This window comes from Carya illinoinensis, chromosome 9 (genome assembly GCF_018687715.1).
Source record: "Carya illinoinensis cultivar Pawnee chromosome 9, C.illinoinensisPawnee_v1, whole genome shotgun sequence".
Classification (NCBI taxonomy): Eukaryota; Viridiplantae; Streptophyta; class Magnoliopsida; order Fagales; family Juglandaceae; genus Carya; species Carya illinoinensis.
The window spans coordinates 9831719-9858538 of record NC_056760.1 but is presented as its reverse complement, the minus strand read 5'-3'; the positions used below and the strand labels follow the sequence as shown (position 1 = coordinate 9858538).

Below are 26820 nucleotides of genomic sequence, written 5' to 3'. Positions count from 1 at the left end.
ATGATCAGATATTGCATCAATTAATTGAATTTCACCTCAAGAAATGCATGCATAGAGTTCTTCTGAGAAAACTAATTGGTGCAATGCACTTCCATGAGGGCTTGAAGATTAGGTTACTCGGGAGACTATATGTATAAACAAACTGGTCTACAGTACAAAGTAGTCAAGATCGAAGCTCTAGAAGTAGTAGAAGAATGACATGACCCTCCTTTAGTTTATGAAAAATGCTTAATGCAATCGGTTGGGGGTAAGCGGCTCGTAGTCGGGTCCTATGTGTCTTAATGACTTAATGAAACAGTGCGAATTCGATTTGGATATGCAATCCACGATTACAAAACCCATCCTCCCAACCACAACTCCACTTTGCCCAAACACTTCGCCTATTTCATCTCCACTCATCTTCTCCTCTCTCCCCTGATCTTGTCAATCAATCCTAACCCTTTGAACCCCACGAAGACTTACTTGCATCATTTCTCTGAGTTTCCCGCTACTTCCTCCTCATCCTCCCAACCACAACTCCACTTTGCCTCTTTCACTATTGTAGGGAAAAGAAACATGCATTTTCTTTGAAAACAGACGTGGAAAAGCCTACAGAAATCAAGTTGAAAAGGATTGTTGCCCAGATGACTAACACAAGAGGAGGGTGAATTGAGTTGTATTAAAAAAAAATAACAATTATAAATCAAATATACAATATAAAATATAAACAAAATACGAAACAGTAATAAATATAAAGAGTAAGGGTAAGAGAGAAGCAAACTCAGTATGTTAACGAGGTTCAGCCCCACTGCCTACGTCCTCGTCTCAAGCTACCCCTTGAAGATCCCCAAATTCACTATTCAACCTCCTTCAGGTGGAGATAGAAACCTATTACACCTTTGAACAACACCGCTACAAAAGATCCGTGTAGAACACTCTCTACACTTGCAATCACCTTACACGTGGTGATTCAACTATTCCCTGTGTAGAATACTTTCTACACGCACAAGGGTTATACACACCATTTTACTGATACAAGAGCTGATAGTGGGTAGGTTGTCAGAAAACACTCCTCAATGAGTGAAATAAGAACAATACAGCGTAAACTATATCTCTCAAAATGAACAAGGATTAAGGCTCAATGCTTAGAAAAGAGAGAATGAAAGTTTTGAATGAATGTTGTATGCTCTTGGTGTTGTGAATGTGAAGCTCTCAAATGATCTATTTATAGGCATATGAGACTTCATATTCAAATTAAAAAAGATTCACATGTCAAAGACAACATCATTCACTTTTTCAAAAAATTCAAATAAAAGGTTCTTCTTTTTCAATTGTCAAAGACAACATCATTCATTTTTCAAAAACCTCAAACCTAATATTTTACTTTTTGCATATGACAAAAGGAGCACACTTTTCTTTTCAAATAAATCAAACCTAACCTTTTACTTTTTGCATATGACAAAAGGAGCACACTTTACTTTTCAAAAAATTCAAACATAATCTTTTACTTTTTGTATATGACAAAATGAGCACACTTTACTTTTCAAATATTTCAAACAAAATCATCTACCTTTTGCATAAGTCAAAAAAAGCATCAATCACTTTTGAAAATATTCAAATAAAACATGCACATGTGAAAGATGACAATCAATCATCTTTAATATTTTCAAAATTCAACCCTTTAATCAAGACATGCACATGTAAAAGATGACAATCAATCATCTTTAATATTTTCAAAATTCAACCCTTTAATCAAGGCATGCACATGTAAAAGATGACAATCAATCATCTTTCAAAATTTTTCAAATTTAATTTTCAAAATATTTATGCACATGTGGAAAATGAATTTTAATGCTTTATGATAAAATATTAATTTTGAGGCTTAATCCTAATTTCGAATTTTTAGGAGATTTACTACTCTATAACTTTAATGTGAACTTGTTCCCTTCTTGCTCATGCTTGTTTTCTTGATGTGCTTGACTCCATTGTGTAGACAACTTGAGCTTGAGACTTCTTTATTCTTTGAATTCATTTGTTATCATCAAAATCCATGTGTAGATATATAATTACACAAATCTTGAAACCTTGGGTTCAACAAGGATGTCCAAAATTTTTACAATTATACATACACAAAAATTGCAGCTTGAATCTGCAGTTCTCAACAACGAACTCAACCAATGTGCAATATTATTCCTACCAATAGATTTTTTCAACATTGTTCCATAAAACAACAACCCCAAAAAAATCATGAAATAGGAGCAAGACAAAAACGATGCTTTACCATTGTATAGTTTTTGATATTATTTACTGGGTGTTTCGTAGGTAAACTTGTTTGATCCTAAGGCTTTACTTCTCGGCCAATTGGTATCCACCGTGATGGAACTTCACCCGAGTTCTAGTGGGAATTTACGAGGAACTAGAAAATATCCACAATCAGAACCCACCCAGAGGAGATGACCATTTCAATGAAGACCACGTCAGTGAAGACTTAGTTCAGTGGTAGGGGCTACGGTTTCTTGAAGTAGCACCACACAAAGCAGATAACCCACCCGAAGCAAATATGCCACACGAGATAGATGACCCACCTGCACAGATCCCCTTGAAGATTTGAAGAGCTTGAAGCTGAAAACGAGCTCAAGAGGAAGACCAAACCAGTGACACCACGAAGCTGAAGACGAGAGCACTGATGCAAGAAGCGAGAATCTGAAAATGGACTCTCTGTTTTGTTCTAGTTTTTCATTTCATTTTTTTTTAATAATATGCCAAATAACCCACCCGAAGCAAATAACCCACAGGAGGAAGATTATCCACTCGCACAGATCCACTTGAAGATTTGAAGAGGTTGAAGCCGAAAACATGCTCTAGAGGAAGACCACACCAGCGACACCACGAAACCGAAGACGAGAGCACTGATGCAAGAAGTGAGAATCTAAGAATGGATTCTGTATTTTTTCGTTTCATTTTTTTTTTTAATAATATGCCACGTCTGCCGACTGTGCAGCGACTATTACTGGCATTTGTATATAGCAGTATTGATATATATTAAATCTTAAGGATTTGTAATATTACGTAAATACCCAGATGGTCAAATTATTCAAATGAATGAGAATATAATATATGGATTATTATTAACACGTCTGATCGATCCATGTAAATTAATGAAAATTTTATTTATTGGCTGAACCTCGATTTGCAAACAGAATCAAGCCTCTTGGCTTGAACAAATAAAGATGGAGATGTCGCACGCGTTATAAGTAGTACTACTCGTAGCTTTCGTCTCGGATAGGTTGAATAAGTTTAATTTCCCATGCAAGGTGGTTGCCGAAGTAAAATTCAAGACCCCTGTACCAAAGTCACCCACAAAATTCAGATCCGTCGCGAACTTATCTGCTACAATTTCCACAGATGTGCTCATGTTATGCTTCCTACGAGCTGGAACTTTGTAATCTTCTATGGGAGCTTCAGCCACGACATGTCCCGATAACTCACATAAGCCATACTTTGCTGGTACTTGAAACTCCCATAGTTACGATTTTCAACGGTAATCAATATGCCTAATAACAGGTTTAGAGCCAACTCAAGCATTAATTCTAGTTTAAAGCTTTCAAGGCTTACGGGCTGAGAGATTATTTTGGGTTGTGCTGTGTTTCAAACCCAAATATACAATAATATCCAAAGATCCCCAATACAGAAATTTGAATATGTAATAACATCCAAGAATTCCCAATGCAGAAATCCAATTCAGTATAACAGTATATATATATGTACACAGATTCAAAACAAAACTTAACTCAGGAATCTCAATATGATAAGATACTGATCAACACCGAAACTCAGTTGAGATATACACATGATATGATAATGATAACAGGATAACAAAAATAACAAGATAAGCTAATAAATCAGTAAAGGAACAAGAAAGATGCACAGAAATAAGAAAGAAGAAGATACAAACAGAGATTACGTGGTTCGGCCCTAATGGCCTACATCCACGGCAGGAACAGCCTCAGAGATCACTTTATTGATGAATCTTCAAGGCCAAAATGCCATAGTACAAGATAGAACTACAATGGAGTCAAGAAAAACCACAAGATTATGGCTTTTCACTTTCCCTCTCAAACCCTAGTTCTTTCTTTCACTCGGACTCTCCCAAGCTCTCAGACGGCTACTGTACAAATGAATCACTCTCTTTAACCCTAACACGATAAGCACATATATATACATGAAGTAAAGATCGATCGGACGGCTCTCCTTCATCCCATGCTTTAAGTGAGACGGCACCGTTTAAATCACTGCATAGAGTGCCGTTTAGTGAACTGCTGGAATGTCGTTTAAAGCACTGCAGGTTCCCATTACTTCATTTATCATATAAGTGCTGTTGCTTATCACGTGAGTTAACAATCTGCATGAAGATGAGTTAGTAACAAATTGAAGATAAAATAGTTGACACATTTATCACAATTCTCCACCTTGACAATATTTTATTCATCATTCCTATTCTACTCTCATCTTGGCTGTTCCTGCTTTGTCCCTCTACTAAGGGACCCCAACAGTTTTTACATTAATTAAGTTCAAATAGTGTTTGAACTTTGCTAATGGCAAGGACTTAGTCATCATATCTGAGGGATTTTCCTCTGTTGGAATTTTCTCCACTCCAACTTCTCTAGACTCAATTGCATCCCTTACAAAGTGAAGCCTAACATCTATATGCTTAGACCTTTCATGAAATACTTAGTTTTTAGCCAAGTGAATAGAGCTTTGATTATCACAATGTACAGTTATATTTCCTTTGAAAATGGCCAATTCATGTGATATCCCATTCAACCATATAGCTTCCTTTATAGCTTCTGTCAAAGCTATATACTCAGCCTCTGTTGTAGACAGGGTTACAACAGATTGCAAATTAGACTTTCAACTAATAGCCCCCCCAAAAGCAGTAAAAATATATCCTGTTAAAGATTTTCTAGTATCCATACTGCCAGCATAATCAGCATCTACAAACCCTTCCAATTCACACCCTTCTTTAACATTATTCCCATATTTCAAGCCCAAAACAGTAGTTCCTGAAATGTATCTTAATAGCCACTTAATAGCCTGCCAGTGTGCCTTACCAGGGTTACTCATAAACCTACTAACAACACTGACAGCATAGGTAAGATCAGGTCTTGTACAGACCATTGCATACATCACACTTCCTACCATACTAGCATAAGGTATTTGTTGCATAAACTCCATTTCAGATTCAGTTTGAGGGGCTTGAGTAGTGGACAACTTGAAATGTTGACCTAGAGGTGTGCTTACAGGTTTAACTTGGTTCATACCAAATCTTTTAAGAATTTTAGATAGATAATTTCTTTGAGATAGAAACAGACATCTCTCTGGTCTATTTCTTATAATATCCATTCCTAAAATTCTACTAGCTGGTCCTAGTTCCTTCATATCAAACTCAGATTTTAACATGCACTTAGACTGTTTAATCAAATCAGGATCTTTACATGCTACCAACATATCATCTACATACAGTAACAAATATATTAATATTCCATTAACATCCTTATAATAAACACAGCTGTCATAGCAGCTTCGTTTAAAATCATTTTCAAGCATGTAAGTATCAAATCTCTTATACCATTGTCTAGGTGATTGTTTTAAGCCATATAGAGATTTTTTAAGCAAACATACCTAATCAGAGTTAATTTCTTTTGTAAACCCCTCAGGGGGTTGCATGTAAATTACCTCTTCCAATTCTCTATGTTAAAAAGCAGTTTTTATATCCAATTGTTCTAAGTGCAAATCATTATATGCTATAAAGGATAAAAGCAATCTAATGGAGCTATGTTTAACCACAGGAGAGAATATCTCATTAAAATCTATTCCCTCTCTTTGAGTGAAACCTTTAGCCACTAATCTTGCCTTAAACCTAGTCCCTTCTACCCCTGGTATGCCCTCTTTCCTTTTAAAGATCCACTTGGATCCAACCAACTTAACCCCAGCAGGCTTTGTAACTAAATCCCAAGTTTTATTTTTATTTAAAGACTCCATTTCTTCTTGCATACCAAGTATCCACTTAGTGGCATCCTGGCTTGCAATGGCCTCTTTATAAGTCCTTGGTTCTTGATAAATGACCTCATCAGCAATGGTCAAAGCAAAAGCAGTAAGCTCTGCATGACCATACCTAATGGGAGGTTTTATAGTCCTTTTCTTCCTGTCTCTTACTAACATGTAAGAGTCAGGACCTGGTTTATCTAAGTCCTCTGAAATTTGGTCCTCAGACTTACTGACTTCCCCAGTATTACTACCAGTTGAGGTGTTTCCTCTCTCCACCTCAACCTGTACATTTCCCTCTGTGTTTCCAGGTATTTGTTCTATTTCTGTATTCTGGACCCGAGCCATTTGGGATTCATTAAAGATCATATCCCTGCTAATTATACATTTATTTTTACCAGGTTTGTCTATCCATAGCTTATACCCCTTCACTCCCTCAGGGTATCCCACAAAAATGCATTTTAGTGCCGTAGGGTCTAACTTATCAGTTTTTGAATGTGCATAGGCTGTACACCCAAAAATTCTAAGGTAATCATACCTGGGAGGTTTCCCAGTCCACATTTCTTGTGGTGTTTTAAAGTCTATGGCAGAAGATGGACACCTATTAATTAAATGGACAGCTGTGGAAGCAGCTTCAGCCCAGAATGTTTTAGGTAACCCAGCATTTAACAACATGCATCTTACCCTCTCTAGAATGGTCCTATTCATCCTTTCAGCTAGACCATTCTGTTGAGGTGTTGCCCTAACAGTTTTGTGTCTTAGAATCCCTTCCTTTTGACAGAAATTATTAAACTCTGTTGACAGAAACTCTAACCCATTATCAGTTCTTAAGGTTTTTAATTTTCTGTCTACCTGTTTTTCAACTAAGGATTTCCATTCCTTAAACTTTCCAAAAGTGTCACTCTTATGTTTAAGTATGTAAATCCACACCTTTCTAGAGTAATCATCAATGATGGAGAGAAAATAATTCCCTCCACCATGAGAACTTACTCTAGAAGGTCCCCAAAGGTCAGCATATACATAATCTAGAGTCTGAGTAGTCAGATGAGTTGCCCTTTTAAAACTAACCCTTTTAGCCTTTCCATAGACACAGTCTTCACAGAAAGGTCAACAGACCCTGTTTCTTAAGTTCTAAAAGCCCTCTTTGACTAACATGCCCTAACCTCCTGTGCCATAACACAGATTTTTTCTCAACTTCATTATGTACAGGGGATGCTTCCCCTATAGTTGTTTTCCCAACTAAGGTGTAAAGGTCATTTTTTATAACCCCTTTCATAATTGTAAGTGAACCTTTAGTGATTCTAAGGACCCCTGATTCAGACTTAAAGAATAACCTGAGTTATCAAGTATACCAAGAGAAATTAAATTTCTCTTTAGGTCAGGTATAAATCTGACCTCCCTCAAAAGTCTCTCCATCTCATCATGTAGTTTTAGTCTTACACACCCAATACCCATGATTTTACAGGATTTATTATTCCCTAGAATTACATGCCCACCATCCAATTCAGAAAAGTTTTCAAACCAGTCCCTGTTAGGATACATGTGGAAAGAACAACCTGAATCTAATATCCACTCACCTTCATGGCCTATATCAAATATATTTAGTACCTCAGCACTATCATACCCATCTAACACCACTGCTGCATCCCCTTCATCTTTGTTCTTGTATCCTATCTTTGTTTTTCTCTCAGGACAATCTCTCTTGAAATGTCCTTCTTTGTGACACAGAAAATATTTTAACTGTTTTCCTTTAGACTTAGACCTATATTTCTTGTTTTCTGTTTTGCCTTTCTTGCCTCTCTTTTCTGGTCTTCCCCTAACAGACAAACCCTCACCATGTTCTTGTTTGGTATTTTCTTGATTTTGTAATTCTCTAGTATGAAGTACAGATTGCATTTCATCTAGAGATATTGCATCTCTACCATACATCATGGTCTCCTTAAGGTTCTGGTATGAGGAGTCCAAAGAACTCAATAAGAGGATTGCTTGATCCTCATCCTCCACCTTAATATCTATATTCGCTAGGTCTAATATAATTTTATTAAAGGTATCCAGATGTTCTCCTATTGAAGTTCCAGAAGACATCTGAAGAGTATATAACCTAGTCTTTTTATATAATCTGTTTGCTAGGGATTTTGTCATATAGAGATGTTCAAGCTTTAACCAGATACCAGCAGCAGTTTCTTCACTAGCTACTTCCCTTAATACCTTGTCTCCTAGAGAAAGGATCAGAGCACTATGGGCCTTTTGGAGAATTGGACATTCTCCTTCCCTTCCTCTTTCGAGGAAGAGCCCATTTTATCACTGGTGAGGGCATCCTGCAAGCCCTGTTGGACTAGCAGAGCCCTCATCTTAATCCTCCATAAACTAAAATCATTTTCCCCCGTGAACTTCTCAACATCAAATTTTGTGGTCCCCATAGAACCTAAGCTCTTGATACCACTTGTTGTGTTTCAAACCCAAATATACAATAATATCCAAAGATCCCCAATACAGAAATCCGAATATGTAATAACATCCAAGAATTCCCAATGCAGAAATCCAATTCAGTATAACAGTATATATATATGTACACAGATTCAAAACAAAACTTAACTCAGGAATCTCAATATGATAAGATACTGATCAACACCGAAACTCAGTTGAGATATACACATGATATGATAATGATAACAGGATAACAAAAATAACAAGATAAGCTAATAAATCAGTAAAGGAACAAGAAAGATGCACAGAAATAAGAAAGAAGAAGATACAAACAGAGATTACGTGGTTCGGCCCTAATGGCCTACATCCACGGTAGGAATAGCCTCAGAGATCACTTTATTGATGAATCTTCAAGGCCAAAATGCCATAGTACAAGATAGAACTACAATGGAGTCAAGAAAAACCACAAGATCATGGCTTTTCACTTTGCCTCTCAAACCCTAGTTCTTTCTTTCACTCGGACTCTCCCAAGCTCTCAGACGGCTACTGTACAAATGAATCACTCTCTTTAACCCTAACACGATAAGCACATATATATATACATGAAGTAAGATCGATCGGACGGCTCTCCTTCATCCCATGCTTTAAGTGAGACGGCACCGTTTAAATCACTGCATAGAGTGCCGTTTAGTGAACTGCTGGAATGTCGTTTAAATCACTGCAGGTTCCCATTACTTCATTTATCATATAAGTGCTGTTGCTTATCACGTGAGTTAACAATCTGCATGAAGATGAGTTAGTAACAAATTGAAGATAAAATAGTTGACACATTTATCACAGGTTGTTTAGGCTTAAAGACGGTGAAGAACAAGGCGACTAGCACCACTAACAAAGTGATTAGGAAAATGGTTGTGATGCCACAGCAAATTTTCGGGCCCCTTTGAGACTTTCTTCCACTGATTCCCATGATTTCTTCTCCAATTGGGTGGTAGCTAGAAATTAAAGTTTTGGGGGCTTAGAGGTTGGTATTAGAATCGATCGAATGACTTGAGAGTAGAAGCACTGAAAGGGTACTTCGGCAAAATGGGGAGGCATTACATTTGGATAATCATATAAAAATACATAAAAATTGTAGAACGAGGTGAACCTCCATGGGGATTGTTACGAGGTAGTTTTGTTTTTTTTTTAATGAGAACGGATTGATGTATGTTTTTTTTTCGTGTGCATTGGAGGGGAAAGCAATGGGGAAAATTTTGGTGATTGATTATGTATGGATCGAACACTGTTAAAGTTATTTGTTTGTTTGCAGATACATGCCAGTCATGCCATCAGATGGCGCCAGGATGGCTATTCGATCGGCCGCTTAATTTTTTATAATTATAAAAAAAAATTATAATTTTTTTTATTCATTCCGTACAGCCGACTGTACGCCGACTACATTTGCCGACTGTATGTAGTAAAGCCGTTTCGGCATGGAAAAATATTTTTACAATCGGCAAATGCAGTCGGCATGCAGTCATGGAGAAAAAAATAAATTAATACGGGACCTACATGAAAAAAAAAATTATTTTTTTAACTTTTTTTTATTCATGTAGGTCCCCCTGAATATAAAAAAAAAAAATTTATAATTTTTTTTATTCATTCCGTACAGTCGACTGCACGCTAACTGCATTTGCTGACTGTATGTAGCAAAGCCGTTCCGGCATGTAGTTGCTGCGATTATACAGTTGAATGCTGCACGGCCTGCCGAGTAGATGGATTTGACCCATTAGGCGCTTCCAAATTGTTGAAGGATCCATTGCTGGAGATCAGATTGCTATGGTAAGCTCGGCCGAACCTGCCCCATCCCAATTAAGTTGGCCCATTGACTATACGAAATTTTGCTGCTCCAGAAGCATAGCCATGAAAAACACACACAACAAAACACACATGATGTATAGCAACTCTAGAGCGTTAAAAGACCATTCCTGTACTATTCACATGTAATTAAGGATAGGCATAAATCATAAAACTTCTTGTAGCAGTCATTTCTTGTTTTGTTTTTCCCATGCACTGGCTCAAATGTGCAACATTTATGCAAGGATATCCGTCCTAGCTACCTTCTTCTCATTTTGAGAGGACCTTTGTCTTGTTCAACCAGACAAAACGATTAGGGAATCATTATGAATTATTTAATAAAGATCTGAACTATGAAAACGAAATACAAGATTGTTTAATTTCTACAAGTGACTCTAGCTTTTGGCTTCTAATTGATTAGCCTCCTAAAGCATATAATATAAATAGCTAACACATGACCTAATTGCTTGTCAATGATGATTTTCCAACAGCAACAAGGTGGTCATGAGTACAAGAAAAATGTCAACAACTAAATTTACAAAAACTCGATCATTTCCGTTTTTGGTAGGATAATGTGTAGGAATGGAGCATTCCTCACCATTGAAAAAAACCCTCGAAGGAAACCCGTCTCCTTTTACTATTTTGATACCCGGGGTCAGCTTCTTTGTAAAAGAAATGACGGATTGTTGCTTTCCAGGCACTCTAGGGTCTTTTCTTGGGTTTGATCCATTTGTCTCTCCTACCAAAAAATTCGAGCCCGGTAAACCTTGAAAGAAGATCGTGTTGTTCAGCTCCGGAACTAAAGTACCATTGAAGGAGTAGACATTTTCATAACCACGATAAGCTTTCTTCATTTGAATCGCAGCAAACCAGTCCTCAAAATTCAGATCTCCCCAATTGAATAGAGTCATTCTGGCTGTCCACCCACTCATGTAGTCTGAGTTGACATGCCAATTTATGCTAACCCCACAATTGTCCCCACACGGCAATGGCTTAGGGATGTGAAGATGCTTTATTTTAGCCCAAGCTATGGCCTTCTCTGCCCTATTCTCAAAGGGAACAAGAAGAGCTTCTGGAGGGAGAAGCATTGCTGGGGCATCCGGATTGCATTTTTCATCTCCATCACAACCGCAGGCACATGAATTACAAGGTATAACAGAGTCATTGTAATAGGCAGAGAAAGACACACAGCACCTAGTGTTTCTTTTGGTTGGTTTTGTGATGTTGCAGACTACCTGCCAACTCGCAATTGCTGTGCTCGTTGCCTGAAGCCCACTGGGGTCTGGAAATTCTGTTGGATCCACCCTCAGTGGCGCTCCACATTTATAGTCGGGATTAAGAACGCCAAAGATTTTCCATTTCTCTGGAGGATAAAGAGCAGTCCGATTCAAATCAGGCGGAAGTTTAAACACCTGCAATTGAAAAACAGACTTTGATTTGCTTGCATCCATGATGGGTGGCAAAAGGCTACCATTTCTGCAGCAGTAGGGCAACTTGCCTACATCTGTATCGTTTGCTCTCTCACGAGGCAAGTCACCGATGATAGGCCTCTTTTGGCAATTCATGACTTTTGAAAAATCCATATCATTGTAATATTGTCCTGCCATCCCATAAATGCAATCCGCAAAGTCCTTCCTACGTGTGTAGGCTCCTCTCATTGTGAATATAAATTCCCCTCTCATCCACTCCCAGGTCAAGTTCCAACGATCAAGACGTCCTAAAGGGTTTTTGCTCTCCATGGTCACCTGAGCAAGATAATTATTTTGATAGGCTTGAAGAACATCGTAGGAGATGCTAAGATCTCCATTCTGGCGTGGTAAGAACTTGGTTTTCAGTACTTTAGCCTTAGTTTTTGGATTCCGAGTGCAACAAACATGCATCGATGCCTCTGTAGAAAAGAAGCAGCCCCAACAATATAGATAATTGCTATGTGGAAAGAATGTGGATGAAAGATGCACGAAAAAGAATTAGATTCATAAAAGAAACAAGAACAAGGAAATACTAACTGCGCCGAGTATGTGCTGGGCATTTGTACCCATCATTGACAAGACGTATTGTGCTAGGCATTGGAATCCCAGGCGGCTTCACCCCAAACTGAGTGCCACTTATTATAATCTGCACCTGAATTTGGCTAAGATCCCCGGCCGTGTCGATCGAGGTCTTCAAATCGGCCTGAGGAGACCCTGAAAATTGGGTCCCGTTCCCGACCGGAGCCGGGAAGTCATCAGCCTCCATCAAAACAGCTCCACTAGCACCGACTAGAATCTCATCGTGTTGGAACCCGATGAACATCTTCCATGCTTTGAGCTCGATTGTGCCCGTGTTCAATATGGTTGCGGTGGCATTGAAGGCCCAGGACTGTGCCGTTGCATTCTTCACATGGGGGTATTCTTTCTTCCGAGAAATGAATTCATAGGACAAGAAAATCCCATTGCAGCTTTCCACTTCCGGCGGCGGTGCTGCGGGTTTCTCGTCGTCAAAACCTTGTGACTTACTCAAAGGAACTTTGGAACACAAGAAGAAAAACACGAATGTCAGCACTCCAAATGCCCTATTCATGTTTTTCTTTCTGAAAGCGTTAGGATCAAAATGTTTTGAGGACAACACATGGAGAAAACTCAGTACTGTAATCGACGCAAAACAGATCCAGATTGATAGCAAACATAGATGGTAGATAGCTGGTGAAACTGATTCAGGAAATGGGTGTAGAAAAGTTGACATTTGGTGGGATGGATGGGTACTGAACAAAAATTAGTGGAGAATAAGTCAGCTGCAACCTCCTCCTCTAAGTCAGCGATGTATTTGGCGGGGCAACGGTTAACGGCCATCTGAATTTTTTGCAGGTCTGGTTTAATTTACAATGACAATACCAATCCTATCAGTTTGACAGTTTCTCTTAATTACAAAATCCATACAGCGAAGTCCATTGGCCCATTTTTTAAAAACACCGATCCATCTCATTTTAACCACGATGGGCTATTTCGGCACTCTCTCTACATCTTCAAGTAAAGTGGGCCCGAAAGACAGTAATGCTAAATTTTTTTTTGATAGAAATATACTTCATTGCATTCATTCAATAAGTGAAGTTATAACTGTGACTTATAAATCAAGAGAACTCGACTATAAAATCAACTAACGCAGCTGCTCAGGAACTTCTCCGCACACAAAGTGATGGACATTGTCTAAGAACTTCTAAAACTCTCAAAAGAGAGAGTAACAGCTCTGTATGACCAGAGACTGGATGGCTCCTCCTACCTCCAAGGAGGCGGACTATGGAGACAATTGCTATGAACAAAAGGTCCAATAGCATATAACCTAGACTAAAACCTAAAGACACAGACAACCTACAAAACAAAAACCAACAACGACAAAGAACAAAAACAACCACGAACACGGCTTGAGCTTCGACGGCACACCCTCCACAGGCAATTGGCATAACGAGCCCTAATGGCACGAGCACCCAGCTTGCGTACGGACCACAAAAACCTCCTCAACGAAAGCCGGCCGTACGTACACCGACCATAGCATCGTCCACTGCTCTTAACCCTTTGCCTCAGATTGGGGCCGCCCAACATCTCATCACCTCACCGTGGACTTCAAACACGGCAGCAAAAAACAGACCCACTGAAACACCGAGAGCCAACACAGAAACACTAAAAGCCAACACAGCAACTCGGCGGCAAAAAACCAACACAAAAGCACCAACAGACCCACTGAAACCAGGGGTAGAAGACACAAAAACAGAGGTCCCTGGTGGCGCCGACACCAACAGAGGCGGAAAACCCCAGCAGACCCACTGAAAACTAACCCAAAATACACCAACACAAACCAAACCCACTGAGAGAAGCTGGAGGAGAGCCGACGGTCGGAATGCGCTTTCCCGAAGTCCGGGGTCCCAGAAAAGCCTAGTTTTGAAACGGCCGGTTGGTCCCTGGTGGCGCGTGGCGGCCACGCTCTGGAGCGGCCGAGACTTCGTCCCGCGCGTGCGAGGAAAGCGCCACTCCGTGTGGCTTCACGTTCGGTGGACCTGAAGATCGGCGGCTGGCGAAGCTCCTGGTGGGGCGCTTGTCGGCGGACGGCAGCGAAGGCAACCCGGTCGGCACTCCTCCTTATTGCCTGAAAACACAAACTGGAAACGAAAAGACTAAAACAAATCAAACGGGAAAAACAGAACTGAGTGAAGAAAAGAGAAAAAGGGGAGGGGGAGGGAAGAGAAGGGTTCGACTCCCCCCCCCCCCCCCCCCCCCCCCCCCCCCCCCAAGACGATGAACAAAAGGATGAAGGATTTCAGAGAGAGCAGAGATTTTTTTATTTAGTAACGTGTCGATGTCGTACAATTAATAAGGAGATCGACAGTAATGCTAAATGGATGAACTTGATGTATAAATATTTTTTTATGAACGCCTTTTAAGTTTCCAAGCAGGGTTTTTTTTTTAGTCTGTAATTTTGTTGTGCGTAGATAAGCAAAGATTTGGATAACTCGAGGCCTTTGTTTTTTTAATTTTATTTTATTTTATATATCTTTATATATAAAAAATGTGTATGTAACAAAAACTTTTGTTTTAACGATTTTTCATATTTTCTGTTAAAATTAACACTGTTTGTTTAAATTCGTGTGAATGTAACCAGCTTATGGAATGAATACATAAATGACATTCAATGATATAAGATAAAAAGTTACATAGAGAGTATTTCAAGATAAAAAAGTTACACTACGTTTTGGGGACCAATCCGCGTACGAAGCGGAAGTGGCTTGTTGCAGTCAGTTTTTTTATATTAAAAAAAAACATAAAGAAAAAGAAAGCATCGTCTTTTCAGATCTATTTTTGATTGAGCATTATACTCATAAGTCCTATACATTGCATATTTAATATTTTTTTATTTTTTTAAATTTTTTTTAGATTTATTCTTTTTAAGTTAATTCAGTTTTTCTATTTATTATGCATATGCCAAACATTTGATAAAAGAAAAAAATTTAAAAAATTAAAATAATAGATGATGTATGGTGTATGTGCTTATGTTTAGAATTTTTCTTTTCGATCACCCTTTGTCTCCCCTCTTGCAAATCTCTTCTTTTTCATTTTTTCTTTAATTTTTTTTTCCATTCTATTTTTTATGCCCTTGAATAAAATAGATGATTCATTCACTGTCCAGAAGTTTAAGCACAAAATTGTAAAAGTTTGCTCTAAGATTCAAGAAAAACCAAACTTCCCAATGGCATTCACGTGGGTTTTTTTTTTTTCCTCCTCTTTTACTGCCTTGATTAAAAAAGAAATGTAAGAAGCCTTTAGAAATTTCTCTTTCATCTTTGTTTAGTTCATTTTGCTCTAAAATAAAATTCTCAATCGGTAGGAGGCAATGTGCATCTCTCTTTAACTATCTTTAAGAGAAAGAGAGAGTGAGAGAGAGAATTTGTGTGCGAGAATACACTCGTCGGCGCCGTTTACGGTGGCTTTTTGTTGGAGGAGATGACTCAAGTTTAATCTTTTGGCATGTTTTCTCTCGAAGATGAGCTCTGTAAGGGAATGAGAGATGGTAATTCTTTCTGAAAGGGTAGAAATGTTGAAATAAGGGGATAATGCAAATTAAGAAGAAATAAAATAAAAAATGAAGTCATGAGTAGTAGATGAGTAATTCTTTCTAGAAAGGTAAAAAAGGGATTTAGATTTATGTCAGAGGTCGGAGTTTTGTTCTTCATCTTCGTTATTTTTCTTTTGAAAAATAAAAAATAAATAATGCTGAGATTCGTGCACATTTTGAGTGCACAAGTTGCCTATATGTAGAGGGGCTCAAGATGCTAGCAAAGATAGGGTATCTAAATATATATGCATGGCTGGGTGAACCACCTGTCTAGGGAGTCATGAGTGATTAATGAACATACACAAATTTTTAATAAAAGACATACAAATTTTATATAGATCATAATTTTTATATTAAAAAGTTACATGATTTTTATTTATTTAATGTTAGTTTAAAGCCGAGAATAATAACAATACAAATATATATTCTGAATTTATTTTATAATATAATTTATTAATCACAATAATTACAATAATGAATATAGTTTATATAATAATAAGTAATTAAATATTAGTTATTATATTGTTTTCTTTCTCCTTAACATATACACATGTATTAGGTGCATAAGATGTGAATCTCTAAGTAAAATACATGTGTATTATACGTTTCCTTAACTCATATTATTGAGTATTCAAAATTTAAAAATTCCATATAATACAAGTGTGTTTAATCAATTTTTTTTTTAATTTATTTATTTATTTATTTTTAATATTAGTAGGACGTAGCTTTCGCTAAGTTATATTCCACACATGGATTTGCTATGATGGGCACGTGACAAAGGCCGTGATCCTTGAGCTAATCAAGATAGAGTAAATTTGGCCAACAACTTTAAAATATATTTTATGATTTATATATATATATGCTATATATAGAAAATATTATAGTACAAATTTTATAAAAAGAATGGATGATTTAACTTTATGTTGACCCTGATGACTTAACCAACAGAAACGTAAGAATTTCAACGTATTCTCTATTAATCCTCTTCAGGATGACACAAATTGATGAGCTATAATACAAACATCAAATGACACATATTTTGAACTATCGTTTGTGTTTGACTTTTATTAAATTTTTTGCATGCATCTTTATTAAAATTATGGATGTTATAAACATGTATTGGATTATATGATATTTCAAACTAATTTTTTATTTTCTCTAATATGTCTTAAATTATTAAGTGAAATCAATCATTTTTATAAAATATATATTATTTTTTACAAATAATCATTTAATAAAACTAGATAAATGTGCTTTGCACGTTGCTCCCATCTAGTATATATATATTTATCAATAATTTTGACATGGGGATTGAGCTTCTCATCTGCGAAAGAGTATGCATAAATGTGAACTTGCAAGTTGTGAATTGTACATTGTAGCATCGCAAAGAATTAATTAGAAAGAATTTTCAAGGTTGTCAAACAAAAACTCTAAATCATCCGGTACCTTTCAGAACTATAAAAACAGCATCCCCTTGATTTCTTTTTGAAGTCCTGTCATTCAAATCAGCTAAACTTGCAAGCAGCAAAACTGAAGGAATTTCACTCTATGCACACTTATACGAGTAAGAAAAGGGGATTTCACATCTTCTACTATTCATATCAACATTTTTTTAGAAAAACTTTCCCTGCATCAATATCATAATCTTACACCAGTTCTAGATTTGTAGGTTTGATGTTGCATCCATATGATCATTGAATGCAGGCTTTGACTTCGCCGCTCGTGAGGATCTGGACGAAGAAGACTTGGGAGAAGAAGTAGATCTAGACTTTTTTCGCTTCTGTTTCTTGGGAATGTTAGGAAGATCTGTAGGCGGAACGTCTTTGAACATGTCGCCTGCTGGTTGGTGTCTCACGGAATGGTCAAAATCTGTCACAAAATATCAAAATATAACTAAATTGAATTCCCATGAACTATGCTTAAAAGGGCAACACCACCAGAATCCAGAAAATGTACATTGTTTATCTGCCTCCACATGGTAATTTTCAGCTCCATTATTTTACTAACCTAAACATCCCTGAGTTTCTACGATTGTCAAAACTTGTGCCATAAACTCTTCCTCTGTTTTAACTTGATTTGCATTCCTAATTTACATGTTTTATATGAAGGGTGACATCATAATATCTGATACAGGCTTTCATGTGTCTCGGGAGGTATCCATTTGCACAAGTTTTTGGTCTACATTGAATAAGACCCAACACGCGTATCACTTTGAATAACTTTTTTCACATATATATATATATATATATGTATATAACCTTCATATATATATATATATATGTATATAACCTTCAAGAAAGTGCCGTTCTATGTGTTTGTGGTGGTTCATTACAGGCATAACTCAGCCAGATTCACAAACCAAAGACCCAGGCTCGATCGATCCTTATTCCAAAGTGTTTACCCATTCTACGGAAAAAGATATATTACCATAAAGTAAGTTACGCCATTAAGCTTTTTCATTTGAAATGCCTTCCACACCAAGAAAAATAGAAGGAATTGTTTTGTACATAATTTATCCCCTAACTGAACTGAAATATAATACTAGAAAACTAGATCTTTTAGCATAATTGACAAATCTTCCAAGCATCTCATTCACTACTGTCAGTAAATTATTCACATTGCCCCCAATCACATCCTTTTTTACACACCCCCTGGGAAGCATAGCAGATATCAGCATATAAAAAACTTTAATAAGCTTTATTGATTTATGAGAAACTTTGGGAAACTCAACATAAGCAAAAACTTCAATCGATGAACTTCTGGGGTTGGGCACCAAAAGCTGCCGTCTTTTTGGGTCATGAGCTATTAGATTCTCCTTGGTAATGAAGGGTTATCTCGTGACAGAACAGCCAAAATTTTCCTGTTCAGGGGCAAAGAGTCCTAAGAACTTTCCGCACCTTACAACTTTAGCTTCAAAAAACTACGAGAAACGCTAATATACAATTCCTCCTCAACTAGTTAACCCGTGAAAAGGCCTTGTTTGTACTTGTCTATTTAAGACATGCACTGCATGATATAATATCTGGAAGCCTTAAAATACCCAAGGAAAAAATCAAAATGGCACTAAGGTCCTAGCAAAACTCAAAATACATACATACATGCCAACATACATACCCGCAGAGGACCAAGCGGAAAGAGGCATAGAAGCGGAATCTCTAAATTCACCAATGCTACCAAGCGATTTTGTTGAAAACTCAGATGCTGTTTTGTATTCATGCATCTGCATAATTCCACCCAAAGGAAAAAAAATTAGTGGACAAAACACACACATGCAGACACAGTTTTGGGCATTACCATCTTGAGAAACCGGGAGATAAGACTAAGGAATAAGTAGTGGACTACGTACCCAACTAGGTGCACTGCCAGACGGGCCATCCAACCCGACATGTGCCACATGCTTAACATCTGTCGGGTAACCAATTTCCATCTCACGCTCCTTCACAACTGTATGGAAACCATTGATCAAGATATTTATCCCCAAATCATTAAAACCACCAAAATATTCACTGGTAAACACGGGAAAAGATGCATATGTATCTGTGTGGACAGAGAGAGAGAGAGAGAGAGAGAGAGAGAGGCATTACCAAATATTTGGGAAATGTATTTGAAACTTTTGTAAATCCCTTTCATCTTGGCCGACATGGTGGTAGCAAGACCAATGCAACCGACGCTTCAAGGAATGACACAATGGGGAAGCAAACGCCAGTAAATGTGGAGAGATGGTTCTTACGCCTGCCAGAAAAGTAGATGTAGTTATATGGGACTCTGTATTTTTTATTTAAACAATTTTCATTTAGAAAACAAAAAGGGGGTAGAGTTACTAGAGTATCAAAGAAGTCCCCTGCATGTGATTTAGGAACTTTCTTTTTCCCGTGAAGGAAGATTGGTATCGATTAAACATTACAACAGCTATGATACACGAATGATGAAGAAATGATTTGAAGTATATGTGCACAGCTCAAACCCATTTTTCATTATATTATAGCTTACACAACAGAACCGAAAAGAAAAAGAGCTCCAAGAAGAGTTATTGTGTAGTACCTTGACGAGATGATTACGCTTATGATAAAGTGGGAGAGATTCAAAAGGCCAAGCAACTTCTCCACCACCTACAACAACTGTTACAGGGCTTCAGTACAGTTCATCTTTCTACAAACCATGCCTGGCGAATGAAAAACAGGTACAAAGACTTCCTGTAGATCGGGAAGGAGGGGTTGGTGCATTCATAGGCCCATAAAAGCGAAACAACAAAGACTAAAACAAAAGATGAGAAACAACAAGGTGAGATAGGTGTCCTAGAGATGGAAGACTGACACGCTTAGAAAGGCCTAGAGCAAGAGAAGAGAAGGTGGGCAACTTGGCAACCATGAAAACCTCCAAAACCAAGGGTGAGAGAAGGCTTTGAAAGACGAGACGAGGAGGAGAGAGGAGCATAATAAATTGGGTGGTTACCGATTACTACCCAAAAAATATAGATTTTATATTACTTCTGGAAAAACAAATTTATTAAAAATTAAAAAGAAAAAAATATAGTTAGGATGGTGTTTCACAAATATTCATTCTAAAATAATATTTTTTGTTCTTTTAAAAAAACCTGCACACGCCATCTTTAAGTAGAGATTGTAAATAAAATTTCTCTTTTATAAATAAAAAAATCTAGTTACAAGTACACTGTCCACTAATCTATGCATCAATCTAATATGATTAGTCAAAAAGTAAATTTTATTGAAAACAGTACTAATTTAAATTTTGAATATAAAGAAACCAGTATTGGTATGCATATTAATATGTAACTTTACTTATACGTAATAAAACTCTTCACAAATATAATAGATAAATTTTATATAAATATTATTATGAAAAAATGGGTATAAATAATATAGAATAATTTTTTTTTATATATTTTTAAGATATGATCTACTTTTTTTAATATTTGCACCGAATTTACCTATTTAAAATTTGTATAAATCATTTCTTTTATTTTAACATGTAAGAGCACATATTTTTTGAGTCATTAAATTGGTCTCTAAACAAAATAATTATGCAGGAGAATCCTAAAATGCATTTGTGCACTGTTGATTCCATCTCAAAATTGGCTGTAACATTTAGGATAAAATAATTGTGTTTGTGTAGTTTCTTCTTTTCTATGCCATAGATTATGGTAGTGAAAAAAATTATTTATATTAAATTGCCGGCCCGTGTGTTAAAGTCCAAGATTTGATTGGTCTCGCCCTTTAAGGCATTTGTAGATAGGAAAATTTTTCTTGTCATCCTCACACTTTACACATTATATTTATTTTAATTTATTTTTATTTTTTTATAATAAATATGTAGTGTGTGGATGATAAATAAAATAATTCAATTAGTTTAATAAGAATAAAATGAAATAAAAAATAAAAAAAATAATATTTTAATATATAAAATATGTGGTGTGGGATGATGTGTAACATTCCTCTTTGTAGAAATTGGGAATAACTTAGATAAAGCGTTAATCGATATAACTGTACTGGTTGTCTGATATCGACTGATCATCTTCAAGATGGTTGACGATAATTAGCATTATTTATTAACTCGTTTGCCAGATTTTATCGATTTCTCATATATGTATATATATAGATATATATATTGATTATCCGAACTCTTGATATGATTGTGATTTCTATAACGTGTGCCAGAATTCGTTAAAGCTCTTTTCCAATCCACTCGGATGATCAAAAGGATCCATTTTCTTTAATTTTATGCAAATGGCATTTTTTAATTTATAGGTAAAATATGATCGGTTTCCACGTATGCCTCCTGATCAATTATTATTATATTACGAAAAGGTTGCCTAGATACCTGCATATTGTCTTACAAGATGATGATCTATTACGTACGAAAACTGTATTCCTATACTTTTTCAAGGCAGATACCACAAGAATGCTTGCTTAGGTGGTTGTGATAGCAGCATCTGCAGAGGGGTTTTTGGATGGTTGGGGGCACGTTGGGCTCAGCTTGTTTCTTTATGAGAAACAGCACCGAAGTTTCTTGGACTTGGGTTTTTGTCAGCAACGACACTCGAGGAGACTCGTGACAACAACGTCTTTTATAAACTGCATGCTCTAAATGGAGAAGATCATCATTAATGGATTCAATGGTACGGAAATTCGGAAATAATATGTTGCCACTTAAATTGGGATATAGAAAAATAAAAATGGAATTATATGATTCGATGGTTGAAGATAGAAATCTGAATATATAACAAAAGTCTGTGTGCAAGGAATGATTCAAGATCAAGATCGATGATCAATGGCAAAATGCAGATTCAATTGCCATTTTAATTTTTTTTAAATATCTCTGAACAAGAAAATGTGTCCTTTTCAATTTACTAGCTGGACCTTGTTGTAAACACTTCATGTTATGCCTTTATTTTATGAGCAATGACTAATATCATGGGTAGTCTACAAATTAGCCAAGCATGGTTCATTATTTGATTACAGGATGTACTTTCTAGATTGAAGAGGTCCCAACTTTTTTTATATTTATCTTACCATTTGGATCTAGAATGTTCTAGTTTAGATGCTTGAAGAAAAGGTATCACATTTCATGGAAGTCAATATGGTTGACTCAATATGGGAATCAACTAATGGAAAATAAAGGTGCAAATTAATTTCACAATACAAGTAAAATTAACATTTGTGACGAGTTATTTATAATAAAAATGACTATTTATGATAAAAATAAACTCATAATTAATTTTACGATAAATAACTAATCACAAATAAGTAATTTTTTTATAACCATGATCGATCGATCCATCAAGACAAGTCATAATTATACATGCAAGAAAAAAGTGCTCTTCTCGATCCATTAGTTTTAGGCTATTAAATTAAAATACTTTCCTCAATGCTTGTTGGGAATGGATCGAACAAACAAAGGTTAAGTTGAAGTAAATAATAGCGGAAGCAACAAAATAAACAACAATCACACAAAGAATACCAAGATTTAAGTGGTTCAGCTCAATGTGAGCCTACGTCCACTGTCGGGATCGGTTTCAAAGATTTCACTATGAACAAAAGATAGGAGTACAAGAGTATTGATCACAAAATCCTCAATCCTAAAGCCCCAATACACTCAATAGACTCTTAGGATTGTATACAAAATGATTCTCAAAACTCTCTCTTTCTTGGCTGCTGAACACACTTCAAAATGAATAGAAAATGATGTATTTATAGGACAAGGCGCTAGTCAGAACATTCGCTCGAGCGGACGTCGAGCGAAGTGTCGAGCGCACGTTAGGGTTGCATTCTCGCTCGAGCGGACTGTCGAGCGGAACTCTCTGGATGAGTTCGCTCGAGCGGAGGTCGAGCGGAACTGTAGCGGAACTGTAGCAAGCCCCAAAAAAACACATTTTCAGCAGGAAATCAAGCCAAACTTAACAAATCTCCACCTTGGCTTGAATTCCGTCAAGCCTAAAAAAAAAAAAAACCATTAACCAAGAAACCGAAACCCCTCCACCAAATCCCCTAAGGGAATCACATACCCCGAACACCAATCAAGTCCAAGCAAAGTTTGAACTTGTATACCGGAACTGGCTTTATCATCATATCTGCTGGATTCTCAGTAGTAGCAATCTTCTGAATTTCTAACACGCCCTCTGTAACAACTTCCCGAAGGAAATGATACCTGACATCAATATGCTTTTTTCTCTCATGATACATTTGATTTTTGGTCAAATGTATTGCACTTTGGCTGTCACAAAATACTGAAATTGCATCCTGCTATAATCCCAAATCACTGATCAAACCTTTCAACCAAATGGCCTCCTTAACAGCCTCAACTGCTGCCATATACTCTGCTTCTGTAGTTGATAAAGCAACAGTAGATTATAGTGTTGCTTTCCAACTAATAGCAGAGCCACACAAAGTGAAAACATACCCTGTTAATGATCTTCTCTTATCCAAGTCTCCAGCATAATCAGAATCAACATAACCAACCACCCTTGAATAGTAGTCAATTTCTCTATCAAATATTAAACCAATGTTCGAAGTACCTTTCAGATACCTGAGTATCCATTTCACAGCCTGCCAATGAGCTCTACCCGGGTTAGCCATGTACCTGCTAACAACACTCACTGCCTGTGAAATATCTGGACGAGTACAAATTATTGCATACATAATACTGCCAACTGCACTGGAATAAGGAACACTAGCCATGAAGCATTCCTTCTCATCTGTCTGAGGAGATAGGGATGCTGAAAGTTTAAAATGTGTAGCAAGTGGTGTACTTACTGGTTTGGAATCAGACATTCCAAACCTCCGAAGAACTTTCTCAATGTACTTTCCCTGGGACAAATACAACTTTCCAGCTTTCCTATCTCTGTGGATCTCCATCCCCAAAATCTTCTTTGCAGCACCTAAGTCTTTCATTTCAAACTCATTTCTAAGTTGAGTTTTCAGCAAACTAATGTCAGATATGCTTTTAGCAGCAATAAGCATATCATCAACATAAAGTAGCAAATAGATGAAAGACCCATTAGATAACTGCCTATAATAAACGCAACAATCATGGCTACTCCTCACATAACCATGATCTATCATAAAAGAGTCAAAGCGTTTATACCATTGCCTCGGAGACTGTTTTAAACCATACAATGACTTCTTCAATCTGCAAACATGATCTTCTTTGCCTTGAACAATGAACCCCTTCGGCTGATGCATGTAAATGGTCTCCTCCAGGTCACCATGCAGGAACACTGTTTTAACATCAAGTTGCTGAAGCTCTAAGTCATGTGCTGCCACTATGGCAAGCAACACCCTGATCGAACTGTGTTTCACAATTGGAGAGAAAACCTCGTTGAAGTCGATGCCTTCTCTCTGACTATAGCCTTTTGCAACCAAATGTGCCTTGTACCTTGCATATGCAACATCTTGGATTCCCTCTTTCATTTTGAAAACCCATTTGCAACCAACAGTCTTCGTCTTCTTAGGCAACTTAACCAAATCCCAAGTTTGGTTCTTGTAAAGAGACTCAATCTCCTCAGTCATTGCTGCGCACCATTGTGCACACTCCTTACTTTTGACAGCTTCTGAATAACTGGAAGGCTCTTGACCATCTATGTCCTCTGCTGTAGTAAGTGCATACATCACCATATTTGCATGAGCATATCTTTGAGGTGGCCTGATCTGCCTCCTTTGTCTACCAGTTGCAATACTGTAATCTTGCTCACCCTGTGCGCCATCATCAAAATCAGGATCATGCTCATCTGAAGTGACATGATCTTGGGTGTCATCTGGCATCCCTTTTGAAGCCTCAACCTGTGACTCCACCTTCTTGCCATTACTCTGCTCTTCACCTGTAGACACAATAAACTCCTTCCTCGGATTAAGCATGGATTGTTCATCAAATACTACATCCCTACTAATTACAAACTTAGGTGATTTGGGATCAGTACACCATAACCTGAATCCTTTCACCCCACTAACATATCCAATGAATATGCCATTCTTTGCCCTTGGCTCAAGTTTTCCATCATTAACATGGAAATATGCAGGACAGCAAAAAACTTTCAAATTTGAATAATCAGAGGGAGTACCTGACCATACCTCATTTGGAGTTTTTAAACCAATAGTTGTGGCTGGAGAGCGGTTAACCAAATAGCAAGCTGTGTTGACTGCTTCAGCCCAAAAATCTTTAGACAAGCCGGCGTTTGAAAGCATACTACGGGCTCTCTCCAAGAGAGTCCTATTCATCCGCTCAGCTACTCCATTTTGTTGTGGAGTATGTCTCACTGTGCGGTGCCTCACTATGCCTTCATTTTTGCAGAATTCATCAAAATCACCTCCGCAAAATTCCATACCATTGTCGGTTCGGAGTCGCTTAACCTTCTTGCCTGTCTGATTTTCAATCAAAACCTTCCATTGTTTAAAGTTAGCAAATACATCGCTCTTATGTTTCAGAAAATAAGTCCAAACCTTCCGTGAGTAATCATCAATAAAGGTAAGCAAATACTGGGCTCCACCTTTCGATGGAACTGAAGATGGACCCCAAAGATCAGAATGAATATAGTCCACAGTACTTTTAGTTCTGTGAACTCCTGTAGTAAACTGAACCCTGCACTGTTTTCCAAATACACAATGTTCACAGAATTCAAGTTTTCCTATCTTCTAATTGCACAACAAATCCTGCTTACTTAGGATAGACATCCCCTTTTCACTCATGTGACCCAAACGCATGTGCCATAGACGGGTGTTGTCTGAGTCTGGATTATTTAAAACAGACACTGCAGCTGTACCTGTCAATGTACTGCCCTGAAGGAAATAAAGACCATCTGTCATATCTCCTCTCATTACAATCATGGAGCCCTTACTGACTTTAATAGCTCCACCTTCACCGGTGTACCGGAAACCTAAAGAATCAAGAGTGCCCAAGGAAATAAGATTTTTCTTCAAATCTGGGATGTGTCGAACATTAGATAATGTCCTGACAATCCCATCAAACATCTTAATCCTAACTGAACCAATCCCAACAATTTTACACGCCATATCATTTCCCATCAAAACGGAGCCACCGTTGACTGACTCATAGGTAGTGAACCAGTCCCTCTTGGGACACATATGAAAAGTACAAGCTGAGTCCATGACCCACTTGTCACCATAGCGACTATTTGAGCTACTAATTGCTAGAACAATATCTACGCCGTTAGACTTTTCATCAGCAACGCTAACAGCATTAGAGAAACTAGTGTCTTCCTCTCTATTTTTCAATTTAGAACACTCATTTTTGTAATGACCAAATTTATGGCAGTAATGACATTTAACATTTTTCTTGTTAAATTTTGACTGTGAACTGCCCCTGGATTTACTCCTGTTCTTCTCTGAACTTCTCTCATGTGATCTACCCCTGCTAGATGAACCCTTAACAAACAAACCACTGGCTTGACTATCCGTGCCTTGTACACCCAATTTTGTTCTC

The 26820-nt window shown here is 37.2% G+C and overlaps 2 protein-coding genes across 3 annotated transcripts; both read right to left on the bottom strand.

Moving 5' to 3' along the window:
* Positions 1-10600: 10600 nt before the first annotated feature.
* LOC122277344 (COBRA-like protein 10) lies at positions 10601-13114 on the bottom strand. Its single transcript, XM_043087305.1, has 2 exons — positions 12294-13114; positions 10601-12175 (listed from the first exon to the last, which is right to left on the bottom strand). Exons 1-2 carry the CDS (start codon positions 13006-13008, stop codon positions 10758-10760), a joined length of 2133 nt encoding a protein of 710 aa, XP_042943239.1. The 5' UTR covers positions 13009-13114; the 3' UTR covers positions 10601-10757.
* Positions 13115-17178: 4064 nt separating this feature from the next.
* Positions 17179-20332, bottom strand: LOC122275332 (CRIB domain-containing protein RIC10-like). 2 transcript variants are annotated; one of them, XM_043084348.1, is made up of 5 exons: positions 19909-20331; positions 19452-19599; positions 19214-19311; positions 18982-19087; positions 17179-17736 (listed from the first exon to the last, which is right to left on the bottom strand). In XM_043084348.1, the coding sequence occupies exons 2-5, from the start codon at positions 19507-19509 to the stop codon at positions 17525-17527; spliced, it is 474 nt and encodes a 157-aa protein (XP_042940282.1). In that variant the 5' UTR covers positions 19510-19599; positions 19909-20331; the 3' UTR covers positions 17179-17524. The 2 variants fall into 2 exon arrangements, with proteins under 2 accessions (XP_042940282.1, XP_042940283.1); XM_043084349.1 differs by having other exon boundaries at positions 17592-17736; positions 18966-19087; positions 19909-20332.
* Between the last annotated feature and the right edge of the window lie 6488 nt (positions 20333-26820).